This window comes from Mesoplodon bidens (assembly GCF_964165515.1).
Source record: "Mesoplodon bidens genome assembly, chromosome: 10".
In the NCBI taxonomy this organism is placed as follows: domain Eukaryota; kingdom Metazoa; phylum Chordata; class Mammalia; order Artiodactyla; family Ziphiidae; genus Mesoplodon; species Mesoplodon bidens.
In genome coordinates this window covers 52,989,638-53,006,643 of record NC_138172.1, presented here as the reverse complement: position 1 = coordinate 53,006,643, position 17,006 = coordinate 52,989,638, and the positions used below count along the sequence as shown (strand labels likewise).

At 45.9% G+C, this 17,006-nt stretch overlaps 1 protein-coding gene across 9 annotated transcripts in view; it reads left to right on the top strand.

Moving 5' to 3' along the window:
* The first annotated feature begins 15,101 nt into the window (after positions 1-15,101).
* GPD1L (glycerol-3-phosphate dehydrogenase 1 like) overlaps positions 15,102-17,006 on the top strand; it is a 121,274-nt gene continuing 119,369 nt past the window's right edge. For 5 of the 9 annotated variants that reach the window (XM_081246973.1, XM_081246979.1, XM_081246977.1 and 2 more), the window contains exon 1: positions 15,102-15,368. In XM_081246973.1, coding sequence (XP_081103099.1) covers positions 15,196-15,368 — 173 coding nt within the window. In that variant the 5' untranslated portion in view covers positions 15,102-15,195. Of the gene's footprint in view, positions 15,369-16,023; positions 16,213-17,006 lie in introns of those variants that run through there. The other 4 variants (XM_081246974.1, XM_081246981.1, XM_081246980.1 and 1 more) reach the window with 2 other exon arrangements.

The following is a 17,006-nucleotide window of genomic DNA, read 5'->3' as shown; positions in this document are numbered from 1 at the left end:
ATGCCCCCGGAGACAAAAGACTAGATTGTTCAGAACAGGAACTTCCTGAAAGATACACCACCCTTCAGTGGAAACCAGCAACAGATACTTTGCACCTTAAGATTCTTTGAATCCCTCAAATTCCTTGCCAATCCTGCATAGTTGCCTCCTCATGCAGTCCTGATCAAGGTCACAAACTGAAATCCTTATTCTAATCCCTTTCCACCTTGCCTTACCCTGCCTTTGTGCAGGTAGTGTATGGCGAGCTATAAACTCAGCTTTGTCTTCTAGTTTGGTCCTGCTGGTGCCATTAGGGGCAGTTACATGGACAAATAGAGTCATAGAATGTAAATAGTACAAAAGCAGCCGTTAAGGTGTCTGGTCCACCAAGGATGGGCCCGTCTAGCAGGTTCTCTTACAGTCATCGAGGCTCTGCTCTGAGACCTCCGTGCTAAGATCCCCCTTCCTGTGAGGCCCATTCTGTCTCTGTCCAGCTCTCTCCGTGACTCCCAAGAATCATGGTACTGCCTCTGAAAATGCACCCGAAGATCGGTTTCTCTTCCAGGAATCAGCTGACAAGGAAACTATCAGCACTGAGTCCTTATCAGCTCTCTCTGAAGGCAGCTGCCCCACGAAGCAGGATCTAAAACATCAGAGGCCTGCTCAGAAGTCTCTTATCACCTCTTTCAAGCTAGCTCAGGAATTCCTACCATTCCCATTTGGGAATAGAGAGTCTATGTCTTACGAAATCGGAAAAAAGATAATTGTTCTCTCCCCTGTGTTAAGGTCTGGGTACCCCTCTTCAAAGGTAAATGTTTTCTAATTTTTATTTAATTTTATTTTTTGGCCGTGCCGTGCGGTTTGCGGGGATCTTAGTTCCCCGACCAGGGATTGAACCCGAGCCCTCGGCAGTGAAGGTGCAGAGTTCTAACCACTGGACCGTCAAGGAATTCCCAGTACATGTTTTTTTTTGAATGGGGAATACATAAAGCCTGTTTCATCCTTTACAAACTCCTCAACCAAGATGAACCAAGCAGGACTTGAATCCCAGATGGTTTGAACATATTTTATTGCTGTTCTTTTGTTACAGAAGTAATACATATCTATTATAGAACATTTAGAAGATATAAATTTTTAAAAGGTTACCTGTTCTTTCCCTCATCTAAATATTACCTCTGATCCTGAAGGTTTCTACACGTTTATTGGTCCTTTGTGTTTCTGCTGGTACAAATTCTCTTTTCCTGTCTTGTGCTCATTTTTCTGCTAGGATATTCAGTTTTCTCTCTACTAAGCTATAAGAGCTCTTTTATATTAGGATATTCTTCACTGATCTGTTCCATATTTTACACAATTTCCTTAAGTTTAACTGGCAATGGAGGTGAAGGATCTGGACCCTATGGGAAAAGAGGAAGGTACAGCTCAGGAAATGTCCACAGAGGTGGATCCTGGGGAGCATGGGGGAATTAAAACCTGGGGGAAAGTAGGGAGAAAAGACATCAAAAAGGAAAAACCAAAAACAAAGACTCAAGTCAGAGAAGGGCAACAAAAAGAGACCAAAGGCTGTGCAAGACGGTTTCTTTCTTTTTTTTTTAATTTAAAAAAAAATTAATTTTATTTATTTATTGGCTGTGTCGGGTCTTTGTTACTGCGCGCAGGCTTTCTCTCGTTGCAGAGAGCAGGGGCTACTCTTCGTCGCGGTGTACATGCTTCTCTTTGTGGTGGTTTCCCTTGTTGCGGAGCACAGGCTCTAGGTGCACGGGCTTCAGTAGTTGTGGCACATGGGCTCAGTAGTTGTGGCGCATGGGCTTAGTTGCTCTGCAGCATGTGGGATCTTCCCGGACCAGGGATCAAACACATGTCCCCCGCACTGGCGGGCAGATTCTTAACCACTGCGCCACCGCCACTGGGTAAGTCGCAAGACGGTTGACTGGGTGGGGTTCCTTTTGATTCAGCTAAATGTGATCAACTTTCCAACTTCCTCATTACTGCATGGAGAGGAGCCAAGACCACCAGGAATGGTTGCAGACGTAGGGGAGAGAGACCCTAAGACCCTAAGTAAAGCAGCAAAGTCTATTAAGTTCCTCTTCCAAACAGACACACTTAACGCTCTCTACATCCCCCTGACACTGTTAGAGGCTTCCTCCTTTATTTCAGACCCCTTAATGCTGCCTCGGGAATGTCCCACCTGGAAGGCCTTCAAGCTTCCTGTAAACTCAATCCACACTGTCATGGAACCACTTGGTCCCTGTTTTAAAAAACAAAACAACAAGAACATCTTGTTAAGTTTCAACTATCTTTAGACAATCCTGTCTACTGAATCCTGTCCTGGGCCCCTCCTGGATCTGTTTGAATCTAAGCTTCTCAGAATCAATGATGTGACACTTGGAAGGAAAGTGACTGTTTACAAAGGAGAGTTTACAGTCCTCCCTGTGTACCATGCAGAGACCAGAGCTCAGAAGGCTACCTTGTTTTTACTTGCTCCCTTCTTGCACTGTACCTAGCCCTTTCAATTTCTGCTCTTGTAAGCAGATAAGGTCAAAGGTCCCCCGAGAAAGAGAACCAGGCATGTCTTTATTGACATAAGAGAAGACATTTTTGGCCTAAGCCATTTTATGATCTAAGCCTGGCCAATGCTTGCCCTTGAGTGGGTCTCAGTAGTAATGATCTGAAGGGAACAAAAGGACAAACTATTGTTACCAAGAAAGAAAAGTAACAACAGCAAAGATAATAAACCAGTTGTAAACTCCCAGTTCTGTTTCACGGTAAAGATTAGCGTGAAGTGCTTTCTTGAGCTATTTTACAGAATTTAACCCTACCCCCCTCGGGGGGGGGGGGCTCAACAACCATATCAACTGGAACCTAAGGGATGATGATGTTGACTTTTCCTGACCACTGTGGCTTCAATCAGCTGAAGCTTGGACTCTGTCGACCTTTGCCCTGATTCTATGCTGACTCCTCACTCAGCTCAAGCCCCTTCATGAGTATGCATGTTCCCTTAGCTTAGAACTTCCCCAATTTTGCAGTTCGGGGAGACACTGCTTTGGGAAAGGTCCCCAGTGTTCTCCTTATTTGCTGCAAGTAGTAAATCCTTCCTTCTCTCGATCTCTGGCTTGGTTGTGTCTTTTGGCTCGACACTCACCAAGAGGCAAACACAGTTTTTGGGTAACACTCTGAACTCAGACTGAATGGCATAGCTCTCCCTTTCCAGGCAAGCAAATACGTTCAGCTTTCTCTTAGACTGGCAGTTAGTGATCTTCCTTTCTTACCTTTAACATCCCACAGTTTAGTGAAGTTTAAGTGATTATCTGGTTAACATAATTAATACCAAGGTATGAATGACAGGGAGGCTTTCATTTTCTCAGGAGTATTGGCATGTCAAAGGTTTTACCAACACATATTGATTTATCAATATATACTTGGTAGACCTGGGTTTATTTTTTGGGGGGGTGGGCAGGAGAGGGGACAAGCGGGAAGGGAAGCTCCACATCTGTAAAATGGGCAGAAAGGAGTAGAGTCCCTCCCCCACCCACTCTCCCCCTTTCCCTGCAACATACAGGTGAATCCCCTGCCTGGCATCGCCACCCCCATCACGGCAGTCCTTATCTGACCACACAGTGTGATCACATCTGCTATAAACCAAAGCAGAGATGGGGTCTTTCTCAGTTTTGTCTTACCAGCCTTACACACACACACACACACACACTGAGAAAGTCATTATAAATATTTGTTAAATGAACAAACAAACATGCTACAGTATGCATATGTTATGATCCTTGGCTTGCTAAAGTGAATCATTAATATCTTTACATGTGAAAGCGAGTTTGAAGTGTACGTGTGATCTCTCTCCCCCTCAACTTTAAGGATGAGGCATATGCCCTCCACCCTTCCAGGAAACTACAGAACTCTCCTCTTGAGAAATTAACCTGCTCTGGAGAAAAGTCATCAGGATAATGACATTTGGGAGTGCCTTACATAAAAGTCCTCCTGCCCCTCTGTTGACAAGGCCGCCCAAGCCACCTAGAGGTGCCTCACACTTAACTATGAACATCTCACAACACCAAACGTGTGGAAAAGCCTCTGCCGTGACAGATAACACACACAGGATAATGCAAACACAAAAGAAAACGAAGGGGGAAAAATCTAAACTTAATATGTTCAAAGAGATAAAAAAGAATGATGAGAAAGAACTCTTGGAAACTGAAACCACCAACACAGCCTTTAAAAAAAAAAAAAATAGAAGCACCAAAAGAGCTGAAAGAGAAAATCCAGAAAGTGAGGGTGGGGGCAGGACTTCAGTGAAGGACACAAATGCTAAATGATGAAGGTTGCAGACAGAAACTACAGAGAAAATAGATAGGATCTAATTCCTCAAGAAACGAGACAAGAATTGAAAAACATAATAATTCCGACGGAAAGTGCATCACTGAATTTAGAAAGACCTGTGACAGGGCCATAATCATGAAATTTCAGGACACTGGGGTTAAAAAGAGGATCCTAAAAGTTTCAGAGAAAGAAACACAGGTCATAGAGAAAGGAACAGTGTAGTAGGGAATAATCTAAGTGGCTTTAACACAGAGATACAGAAAATGGAGCAATGTAATCAAAATAGAAATTTATTCCCAGCTCCAGCCATAGCTCAGAGGTAGAGCCCACGGCTAGAAGGGTAGCTCAGGAATCTTCACAGTCCAGCTTCTAGTTCTGAGTTTAGGGGTGGACCTAGGTCCCACCATCATGTCTGCATCTCTCCTCGGGGAAGAGGGAAAAGTGAAAGGACTTTGGACACTGATTCCTTCCAGGTTACAACCTGGAAGTGGAAAGCAGGATTTCAACTCAGTCTACTGGCCAGAACTTAAGTCACCTGTCCAGAGAGCACTGCAAGGAAGGCTAGGAAATGTGATCTCCAGTGAAGCTACAAGTCAGGCATTTTCTTACTAAAGGAAAAAGGAAGAATGGATCCTGGTGGATAAACAGAACTCAACTGTATTATTTCACACATCACTGGATACTAGTGGCCAATGAATAACGTCTCCATAATTTGAGAGAAAATGATCTTTACCCAACGATGTCATACTAGTCCAATATCAAGGTGAGGTCAGAACAAAGCCATTAAAGACCTAGAAACAGAATTTTTAAGAAGTTCTTGATTGATATGCTCTACTTAACTAAGGAGTAATCCAAGAAGAAGAAGGACATGGGATCCAAGAAGCAGGCTTAGAGAGCAAATAGGTCAGGATGGTGTAAGAGACAGAAGACAGTGGGAAGGAAATCGCCAGGTAAAGATAGGATCAATAAAATAGTCAATACATTCGATCATTTGCGGAAAACTACTGATAGGAATATACTTGATCCAATGGAGCAAATGATAAAACTTTAAGGATTGGTAGAAAAAAAAAATGTGAGCAAAAAACCAAGGCAATTATTAAGTCCAAGGGGGAGAAAGAATACACAAGAGGAAATCTTATTATAATACACTTCTCAGTGCTATAGCTAAATATGTTTTCATGTCATAAAAAGGCAAACTAATTACTGAATCGACCCCAAACTGTGATGCAATTACAGAGCAGAGAGGATGTTGGGGAGGAAATAGGTGCATGTGGAGTGGTGGAGGTGGGGTGGGCACCAGTGTTAATGAAGTAACTCTCTGTTTACTATTACAGGACATTTGAATTATACAAATCAAGAAGTAGCAGAAAACTTTATTCATAATAAGAGTGTAAAAATAATAGTGTAAAAATAAAGTGAGAATATTTTCACCCATCAAACTGGTGAAATCCCACAAGTTTGGTAATACACTCCCTCCCTTGGCAAGGCTCTGGGAAGAATGTAAACTGGCCTATTCTCTGTGGACAGCAATTTGACCATACCTATCAAAATTACAAATGTGTGTACTCTTTGAACCAGCAATGCCGCTTATGGGAATTGATCCTAGACACATATTCACGTGTGTGCAAAATAACATCTGAATATTCACTGCAGCCTTTTTTGTAAAGGAAACATTGGGGAAAATGCAAATGTCCATCTCCTTTAAAAAAAAAAATAAATAAAGATGCTCTATTTGCTCAAATGGAGCAAATAGGGCATGATTAAATATGTTCTTAGCTGAAAAAAAGCAAGGTGCAGAGCGGTGCGGCTATGAGGTGACCATCAATGTGGTCCACCAGCACATCCAGCTCTCTGAGTCCTGGGCACACGATACGTTTGCACTTCCCTGCCCCCTTTAAACAGTCAGGTCCACATGACATGCTTTGCTCAATGAATGAGAGCAGGAGTGACACGTGTCACCCCTGGGAGGAAGCCTTTAGGGGCCTAAGAACAATTTGTTATATTCCCTGCCTCTTGCCATCACAAGCATGACACTTCAGATGGCAGAGATTCAGCTGGTTTGCAACCTTGTATGAGGAAAAGGTGAAACCACCAAGGGAGGACACGGAGCATGAATGAGAAAGGAGCCGCTAAGGTGTCTGGATGGTTTGTTACTGCAACACATTCTACTTCACCCTGATTGATGAGGGGTACTATGCCATCTTTTGTGTGAAAAAAAGAAAAGGAAATATATAATGTTATTTTCTTGTATATAGGTACATATAGAAAACTAACAGTGGTGACCTGAGAAAAGTGGATTGGGTGGGAAGTAGACTGATGGGAAACTGAAGAAGGAGAGACTCTTTACTGTATTTCTTTCTACATGTCTTATTTTAGGACCACATGAACATATTACTTACCCCAAAACTTTACTTTAAAAAGAAATAGTAGCATAAGAACACTATTTAGAAATATGGAAGTAAATATCAGATGAAAGACCAAAAGTAGTTGAAAGTGGTTATTTCCAGGGAGTGGAATCTAGGGAGGTGGATTGTCACTTTCCATTTAGTAGTATTTAGTACAATACACAGTTTAAAACTATGTGTATGTATTACTTTGGTTTTTAAAAATTAAGAGAAAGGGCTTCCCTGGTGGTGCAGTGGTTGATAGTCCACCTGCCGATGCAGGGGACACGGGTTCGTGCCCCGGTCTGGGAAGATCCCACATGCCGCGGAGCGGCTGGGCCCGTGAGCCATGGCCACTGAGCCTGCGCGTCCGGAGCCTGTGCTCTGCAAAGGGAGAGGCCACAGCAGTGAGAGGCCTGCGTACCGCAAAAAAAAAAAAAAAAATTAAGAGAAAAAAACCCATGGAGAGTGACAGTGCTATTATGAGGGCTAAGCTGTACCCAACTCTGTCTTGCATGGAGAAGTGACCTAAGAATGGAAAAAAATTTTAATTCCTCCAAAGTGCCAATCTTTTGCAAATTTAATCACATCTCTTATGCTGGCAGGTCATTTACAGAAAACTACAACCAATCTTGAATACAGCTGGGCATGGTTGTAACACAGGCATGGTATCTGATTTCATGGTCTAGAAAACAGGAAAACTAGAAAAGCAACAGATACCAAGAAAGGCAACTTCTGCCTCAAAACACTCCCACCCACCCAGCGACCCAAGTCAGAAATCTGTAAGTCATCCTTAACTTCCTCCCCCCCTCACCCCTTCAAATGCAACCAGAGTGATCGTCTATAAGACAAATATGACCACATCACTTATCTGCCTAAATGCTTCAATATTCCCCCTCTGCCTTCAAAGTAAAATCCAAACCCCTACAAGAGAACTCTCCATTACCTGGTCCCTGTCCATCTGTCTGCCTCACCTGTCTTTACCTCTTGCTCTATCCTCTAAGTGACTGAACTTTCAGTTCTCAAAGGAACAAAGAGCTAGGTTTCTTTTGCCTCCAAGCATTCACATGTGCTATTCTCTCTGCCTCAGTCTTCTCCCATTTAATTCCGACTCATCCTTCAGTTCTTCAGTTCAGACATCCTTCTTCCAGAAAGTCTTACCTGGTGCTCTGGGCACAGTGGGTACCACTCCCATCTGTTTCTAGAGTCCCCTGTTTCCTATCAGAGCAACACCAGGCTGGGCTCTATGGAAGATATTGTTTCTTTATCTGATCTCCTTTGCAGACTAACCTTTGCCTCTTTTCTTCAACATTGTATCCTCAGCTCCCAGCATATGGTAGGAGTTCAGTGTTGAATAAGCACACGAATAAGACTCAAATCTAGAACAAAGACCAGGTTAACATTTGATTTTTAATCAGGTGGAAACTGAATAAGTATCTCTGACTCTCTCTGGTAGGGTACAGTGCTGAGTCTGATAATTTCATCTTTAAAACTCCCAAGTTCTCCAAGTCATCCAAGGTGGCTGGTACACCAGATGTAATCAATAATAATACCCACTGCTTGGCTAAGAGCTGGCTCCTAAATAAAGGTAGGTTATAGGACTTCCCTGGTGATGCAGTGGTTAAGAATCCGCCTGCCAATGCAGGGGACATGGGTTCAATCCCTGGTCTGGGAAGATCCTATATGCCGCGGAGCATCTAAGCCCATGAGCCGCAACTACTGAACCTGCGCTCTAGAGCTCACAAGCCACAACTACTGAGCCTGCGTGCCACAACTACTGAGCCCACAAGCCAGAACTACTGAGCCCATGAGCCACACCTGCTAAAGCTCGCACGCCTAGAGCCCAAGCTCCGCAACAAGAGAAGCCACCACAATAAGCCTGCTCACTGCAACGAAGAGTAGCCCCCACTCACCGCAACTAGAGAAAGCCCACACGCAGCAATGAAGACCCAACGCAGCCAAAAATAAAATAAAATAAATAAATTTATTTTAAAAAAAAGGTAGGTTATAGTAGTATGATCTTGAAAACAAGCAACAAATCCTTACACCACCCCAGTCTAAGGGGCTGGTGAAAAGGTACATTTGGTGGATACAACCTGGTGCACAACCCTTTTGATAATTTAATACTTTGGTATGAACAGATTATAATTGACACTGGCTACTGTTGTGTCTGGAACTCTATTTGGTTTTTTCAAGCAGCGAAATCTGCCTTTCATCTATTCTGTCTCTTTTCCCCAAGGAAGTGAGATAAAAGCCCATATAAGTTTCCAGAATGAGACACTGTTTTCTTTGGCCAAAAATCTGTACTTTCTAATTAGACTGTCAATAGCAATACTGAAGATGGGCAATTTCAGTTGAAGCCTGTGTACCAAGAACAAATGTTACCACTGGGGGCTGTATGGTGTGTAATTAGGAAACAGAGCAGTGATGCATGTACTGGGGGACAGAGTAGATAAAATGTTTCTCCAGGGCGACCCAAGTTTACATCTTCCCAGGAATTAGAGGAATGAATTTAACCAACACCAGCCTGTGAAAAACATCTTCAGTACCACAGAAATATAAGGAACAGAAAGACTTTGTGGGGAGAGTTTTCTAAAGAGCTTAATTTATTCTTTACATCCTTCATTTTGCGTTTTCATTATGTGCATAGTTTTTGGCATTGACTGGCATTTGCAATATGAAATAATGTTAAGTGGGGATGCAGGCAACAGAATAATGTGCCCATAAGAGAAACTGGTAACAATGTCTCCTCAAGGGAGGGAACTGGAGGCTGGAAAAGGAAGGGAGAGAGAATTTCACTGTATACCCTTTCCATCCTTTTGGATTTTGAATCCTGTGAATGCAGCAGTTATTCAATAAATTAATTAATTAATCAAATTAAAATAAATAAGATGAATCAAAATAAATAAAATAAATGAAATGCGAATAGTATATGGCAAATGGTTTATATCCTTACTTGGAAAAAAAAAATTGGTGATTCTCTGTCAGACTTCCAGGCAAGCAAAAATGTGTTTAATGTATAAAATCCCAAGGCCTGGGAGCTATTTCAAAATATTTTTTCGACAAACCAATGTTAACTAAATGCCTTCTTGAGCCAGCTAAAGAAGGCATGTGTGTCCCATCACGGGTAAAGTCGATGTTGCCCAATTGGTTAAGGTGGTGTCGGCCAGTCTTCTCTACTGTGAAGTTTTTTTATCCCCTGTAAGCAATTTGCGTGGAAACTTTGAGGCTCTGTAAATATCCTGTCCCTCATCAAACTTCTACCACTACTTTGGCACCCACTGACAACTGTGGAGCACTGTCCTACCCTCTGTGTTTACTAGTTGGCGTGCTACTGTAAGCAGGAGCCCTCCCTTCTGCTAGATTGTTTACGTATTTCTTTAAATCACCATAGACCCATCAAGGGTTTAAGGGTTTAAGCCCGTTACTATATTATTTATTTATTTTTAGTTATTTATTATTTAGTTACTTATTTATTAGTTTTTTAAGTTGAAGTACATTGATTTACAACATTGTATTAGTTTCAGTTGTACAGAAAACTGATTGTTTTACATGTATATGTATATTGTTTAGATTCTTTTCCATTAAAGGTTATTACAAGATATTGAATATAGTTCCCTGTGCTATACAGTAAATCCTTGTTATTTATCATTATTTACTTTAATGCTTGTGTTGACACAGATTTGGCTACTGCGAAATCCTTTTTTTTTTTTTTTTTTTTTAAACCATGAACCACCAGGTCCTGGCCTGACTGCATCTCTGACTGCAATTCTCCCCTCTCTTGTATTTGTTCACTATTCACTATTCTACAGCTCTTTCTGTTCCTTAAACATGGAGGCTATTTCCTGCCTCAGGGCCTTTGTGCTGGCTGCTCCCCCTCCCTGGAGTGCTGGCTCCTTTGATTCACTCAGGTGTCCCTGCTCAGAGTCCTTCTCCGATCATCTCATCTAATTTAAGGCTAATCCCTCTCTCCCTCTCCCACTTTCCCTCTCATTCTCTCTTCTGTGTTTTCAACCTCTTCCTCTCTACTGGTTCCTTCCTAGGAATATTTCAACATGTTCTAGCCTTTCCTGCACGATTTAAAGGGGAAAAAAAGCCCTATGAATTCTTCCCTTCCCCCTTCGGTTTTGCCGTCCCTCCCCACACGTCCCTAGCCCTCATCTTCTGCTGACAGCCAAACTTCTAGAAAGCAGAGTCTATACTCTCTCAAGGCCCATTTCTTTGCTTTCCATTTATGCCTCCACCCACCAAAATCTCTGCCCAGAAATGAAACTGAAGTCTTCTCACTGGGCCCACCAACAACCAGGGCAGTGGTTAGCCCATACCAGACCTCTCCAGTGTGGACTGGAAAAAGGTATCCCTTCCTCAAGACACTTGCTTCCCTCTGTCAGAAAATGGTCCTCTCAAGCACACCAATCCGCAATGTCCACAATGTGCATGGCGCCCACTGGCCTTGTGCAGTGTGCTACCTGCATGACCATACTTTGCTGGTAACCTTCTTTCTGCTAGCTTGAAAGATGCACTCTGGTCTCATCTTGTCTGACCACTCTCAAACTCCCCTGTGACCACCCCTCCTTCTGGAAATGTGGTCTTCCTTTGCAACCATAACACCACACTCTGCATTCCTGCTGCTCCTTTCTCATCCTCTCAGGCTCTTAAGTGTTAAGTCCATTTCAGAGTCCTGTCCTGGTTTGTCTTCCTTTGATACTTGACCCATCTCTGTGAGTGATGTCAATCACTTTCACTCAACATTTATTGAGTGTCTACTCTGTGCCTGGCAGCGTCCTAGGCACTGACCCCTTGGGATTTCCAAGTACGTGCTGATGATCTGCAAATGTGTCTCTAACTGCCTCCCTGAAATCTGCACATGGAATCCAAATGGATTCCTCAGACTTAACTTCTCCAGAACTGAGCTCATCACCCTTCTCTCCAGATCAATTCCTCTTCCTGTTTTAGCAAATGATACTCGTTCAGTTGCCCAAGCCTGAAAGCTGGAGTCATCCTAGACTCCTTCCTCTCTCTGCCCCCAAGAAAGTAGTAGGTCTTATTTTTCTACTTCCTAGATATGTCTCAGTTTCACCCACATCTCCCCATCGCCAGCACCACCACACCAGCCTCCATCCTATCTAAGCCAGTATCACCTCTCATGTAGAATAAACACTGCATCACAGATGTAGAAAACAAACTTATGGTTACCAAGGGGGGGAAGAGGGGAGAGGGATAAATTGGGAGATTGGGATTGACATACATACACTACTATATATAAAACAGATAACTAGGGAATATCCTGGAGGTCCAGTGATTAGGGCTCGATGCTTTCACTGCTGAGGGCCCGGATTCAATCCCTGGTCGGGGAACTAAGATCCTGCATGCCGCATGGTGAGGCCAATAGATAAATAAATAAATAAATAAATAAATAAATAAAATAGATAACTGATAAGGACCTATTGTACAGCACCGGGAACTCTACTCAATACTCTGTAATGACTTATATGGGAAAAGAATCTAAAAAAGAGTGGAGATGTATGTATATGTAAAACTGAATCACTTTCCTGCATACCTGAAACTAACACAACACTGTAAATCAACTATACTCCAATAAAAATTAATTTAAAAAAATAAAATAAACACTGCAGCAGCCTCCCACCTGGCCTCTGCCTCCTGGCCCTGAGGATGTCAAGCTCCTCCTTTAAACCCTACAATGGCTTCTTCTGCCCTCAGGATTTAAGTTCTAATTCTTTGAAATCATTTATAAGGCCAATCATGATCAGGCACTTCCTCTACCTCCCTACCTTCATTTCTCTCCATTTACCCTGCGCCTCATACTCTTTCCCTTATTCCTTCTCCCTTCCAACCATACTGAGCTCCTTTTAGTTCCTGAGCATGTCATCTGTCTGTAATCTCTGAATCTTAGCTGATACTCTTCCCTCTGCCTGGAAGAGCTCCTTTGTGTGCCCACCCGCCGCCAGCCCCTCACCTTGCCAACAGCACCTTTTTCTTCAGTCTTCAACAAAGATCTTACTTTATCTAAGAAGCCTTCCGTGAGCCCCCAAATCTGGGACAGAGGCTTTTTTTCTGGGCTGCCATAGTAAATTACACTGTAGGGTAATTACCTGTCAACTGGCCCTGTATCTCCCTCTAAATGTAAGTATCTAAGAGGGGAGGGACCTTGCCTCTCGTTTCGTACTTCATCCCTGGGACCTAGCACCGCGACTGGCACACAGCAGGTTCTCAGTAAATACACACTGAATGAATGAGTAGTCAGATGAGTGTAAGATACAGAATCCCCAATTCCTGGCTCTGACTCCCCATGGGAACTTTGGGAAGTCCTTTTTAGTCTTGCTGTATCTCAATGTCCTCAGGTATAATATGAAAATACACTACAGATTGTGGCAGTTTTAAAACCTGGCCCCCAACTTCTTTGACATTGTCTTACTGAGAGGTGAGGCTTATGTCCCCTCCCCTAGAATTTGGCCTCTGTGATTTCTTGACCAAAAGATCACATGACAGAAGTGATGCTGTGATTAATGTAGGGGTTCAAGTCTTAAGAAACTGGCAACTTTCGTTTCCTTTCCCTTGAGATGTTTGCTGGTAGGATGCAGGTACGAGGGGAAGCAGCCTTTGGGGAGGCCCACCCACGTGGAGAACACTCAGGCCTGCAGCCCACCAGCCAGCAGTGGGCACCGACTTGCCAGCATGCGAATGAGCCAGCTTGGAAGTGGATCCTCCAGCCCCCTTTGACCGTGCACCCCATGTGGAGAGAGACTTCCCCTCTGATTCTGAAGCTAAAGAAATGAATGTGGTTGCTTGGAGAGCTAACTTTGGGATGCTTTGTTAAGCAACAAGAAGTAACCAGGCGGATGTTGAGCCCTGCAAGTGGAGTGTTGCTGCTACCTGACATGCAGCATTGGCTCTGGGACCGGGTAGCAGGCAGGAGTCGAAAGGCCCTGGGAGGGTGTTAGGGACAGGGTAGGAGGCTGGTGGTGAGGGCTTAAGAGAACGAAGGAAAATCTTAGCTGGAGCCAAGAGAGTAAAGGAGACTCCAGTTATATAGGAAAGTTTGGAATAGTGTTGCTGTGCCTCCTGTAATGCAGAAAATCAGAAGTGTGCTGCATGAACTCAGTGACCTGGTTAAGGAGATTGCTAGGCTGAGTTTCTAAAGGGCTGCCTGGCTTCTCCTAGCTGCCTGGTGAGTTTTTACCAAGATACATGCGTACCCCAGTTATGTTGTCAGGTGCTGTCTCCACGCACCGAATCGTATACACCCTGGGACTTCTCCAGGTCCCTCAAGGTTCACACGTCCAGTGAGACGGGCTAACTTGTGGTCCTCCAGGTTGTTTAACCCTCTTCTGGGTGAGCCACAGAAGGCCAACCTCGGCAGCCCTGCCATCTTAGCTGACCAGGAGGGGGACTGGCAGAGGACCAGCCATCTCAGCACTGGATTGTCTCACTTCTCTGTCCTGGAGCTTCTCCCCTCCCCCACGACCTTCATTAAATCAATACACAAAAATGTTTATAATATATGTAAAAATGTAAAGCATAACCAACCTTCCTCTCCACTAAAACCACAATCTGTACTTTGTGTTTCCTTCCCTTCTTTTCCCTTACAGTTATACTATGTATGTATATATCCCTGTTGATACATGTAATTTTGCATGATCTTTGTAGCCAGTCTAGAAAATAAATGACTACTCACTATGTCCATCCTGGCACAATGTGTTATGCATCTCCGGCGATTGATAAACCCTGTATGATGTTGTGCAGAATGGGTCCACAGAACATCCAGGCAGTTCATTTTCATGCAGGTGCAGCTGCAGCATTGCCGAATGGGAGCGTCCATATAAGGAATAAATCTTTTAGGCAAAGGCTAAAAATGAGCCCATCCGTTGGTGTGAATCTTGGCAAAGTAGGTTGACTCCTCAAGTACATGAGTTCATTACTTAATTAGACAAATCTGTTTGGTAACACAAGTGGCAAAGGGAAAAAAATGAATAAAGCTTGGATAGTCCATCTTTCACATCATTCCCGTTTTGGTATCTTTCCTGGCAAATAACTGAGAACTCACCACCAGTGAGGAGTGGAGGGCATGCTCTGTCTCACTCATTCTAAGTAGTTCCTTGCCTAAGTGTCATAAGTAACAGAGATAAATTTTTCATACAATGTAGAAGTGAAAACAAAAATAACAGTTAATCCTCTGGGCATCAAACTAATAAGCCTAGTATTTTTCTAGGTACTAGAGTATTTGTTTCCTCAGCCAGTCTCCACTGATATTTTAGTTCTCTGGTTCTCAATCTTGAGTCCTTTTGCAATCACCCCTTGAACTTTAAAAAATTTGAATGTTTTGTATCCCATTCCGGGAGATTCTGATGCAATTGGTCTGGGGTGCTGACTGGGCGTGGGGATTTTGAAAAGCTCCGAAGACTCAGAGCTGCAGCGGAGTTTCAGAAACCCTGGTTCGCACCGCTTTGTCCTCCTCCTCAGGGTCCAGCGCGGCGCCTGGTGGAAAGTGATGCTCAGAATGGATACACAACGTCCTGTTTCTCAGGAAGGAGGGAAGCGTGGTCTCAGAACCGCAAACCTCCTGGTGTCCTGGGGCGAAGACCATGAGGAGGCCAGTCCTGCCAAGCCAGTGGGTGACGGCGACGCCGCCCGCGTCCAGCTCTCCCCCTCCCTAGTGCGCAGGTACTGTCCGGCCAAGTCCCGAAGGCCTCAGAAGATACACGGCCACCGCGAAGTTCGGCGGTGCCAGGTGGTTTCTTGTTTCCACAAGGGAGGCGGAAGCTGAAGAGGATGGGGTGGCCACTTCGAGCTCTGGACCAAGCCTGGTTGACTTTAGAGTCAATCCCGGATTCTCTCTCGGCTCCAAATTGCAGCCCCGGCAGCCCTTCCCGAGAGGGTCGGAGTGGGGGGCACCCGGGCCAGCCGGGTCAGGACTGCTCCTCGGGGAGGCTAGTGCAGCCCCCGGCAGCTCTTCCCGAGAGGGTCAGACTGGGGGGCACCCGGGCGAGCCGGGTCAGGACTGCTCCGCGGGAAGGCTAGTGCAGCCCCCGGAGCCCGGAGCGCGAGTCAGGGCAAGGGGCGCGGCAGGAGCGTCGATCCAGGGGGCGCGAACTACAAGTCCCGACAGGCCTCGGGCAGGGCTGGGCGGTGCCAGAGCGGGGCCGGGAGGCCAGCAGGGCCCGGGCGTGCGCGGTGGTTCTCGGGAGTGGGGGGGCGGGTCCTCCCGGCTGTCAGCTGTAGCCCTGTGCGCTCGGGCGGGGGTGGTAGCGGCCATTGGCCGAGAGGCGGGAGGGGCGGGGCTGCCGCGAGCATCAGCTGGTTCAGGCCGAGCGGGAGGAGGCGGAGGCGGAGCGGGCGAAGGCGGGCGGCCGGTCGGGGAGGCGCGCGCCGGTCTGCTGCGTTCCGGCCTGGCCATGGCAGCGGCGCCCCTGAAAGTGTGCATCGTGGGCTCGGGGAACTGGTGAGCGGCGGCGGGCCGGCGGCGCGGGCTCCGCCTGCGGGAAGCCCCTCTGCCGGACGTCCGAGGGTGCACGTCCCCGCCGCGGCGTGGGCACCGGGCACCGCGCGTGGGGAGGCGGGGCGGGCGGCCTCGCGGCCGGGCTGGGCACCGCGCGTCCGGGGAGGCCGCGCCGAGGCACTGGGCGGGGAGGCCCTGGGCCCGTGTGCTCGTGGGGGCGGCGCGGAGAGAGGGGACGGCGCACCGGCGGGCACCTGTCTGCGCTCACGGCACTGCGCGGCGGGCGCACGGAGGCCACCTGCTCGCCACGCCCGGGGGGTTTGCGCAGCATCCTCAGGGCGTTCTTCATTTCTCCTGGGCACATCGCCTGGGTCGAGTTGGAGGAGGCTCGAGCGTTCTTGCTGGGGTTTCCGAATCGAGGAAACCGAGGCAGAGGGGACGGAAGGGCGCCTGCTATCCAGGTCGAGGGCGGGGCCGGCTCTGCCCTTCCAAGTGCGGGTCCCGCTCCGGCTTCTGCGAAGTCTAGTATCTTAATAAAGTATCGGGAAGAAAATCCAAGTTCCTACAGGCCGGGCTCCCCCAGTAGCTCAGGGACTTTGGGAATTCTCCTTTGGGGGCATGTTCGCGCAGCTTTGCTTCTCCGATAGGCTTTATTTGACTTTAGCGTTTATAAAGCACTTTGTGCCAGGCGTTCTTTTAAGCACTTTAAATGTCAGCTCTTTTAGTTACCTTTCTGAAACTTACACAGTGGGATTATTTGGTGTGTTTGGGTTACTGTAGAGGAAAGTGGACTGGGGGAGAGGAGGCAGAATATGGTATAGCATCTGATATTTTCAATCTTTTTTCCACAGCTGCGCCCTATT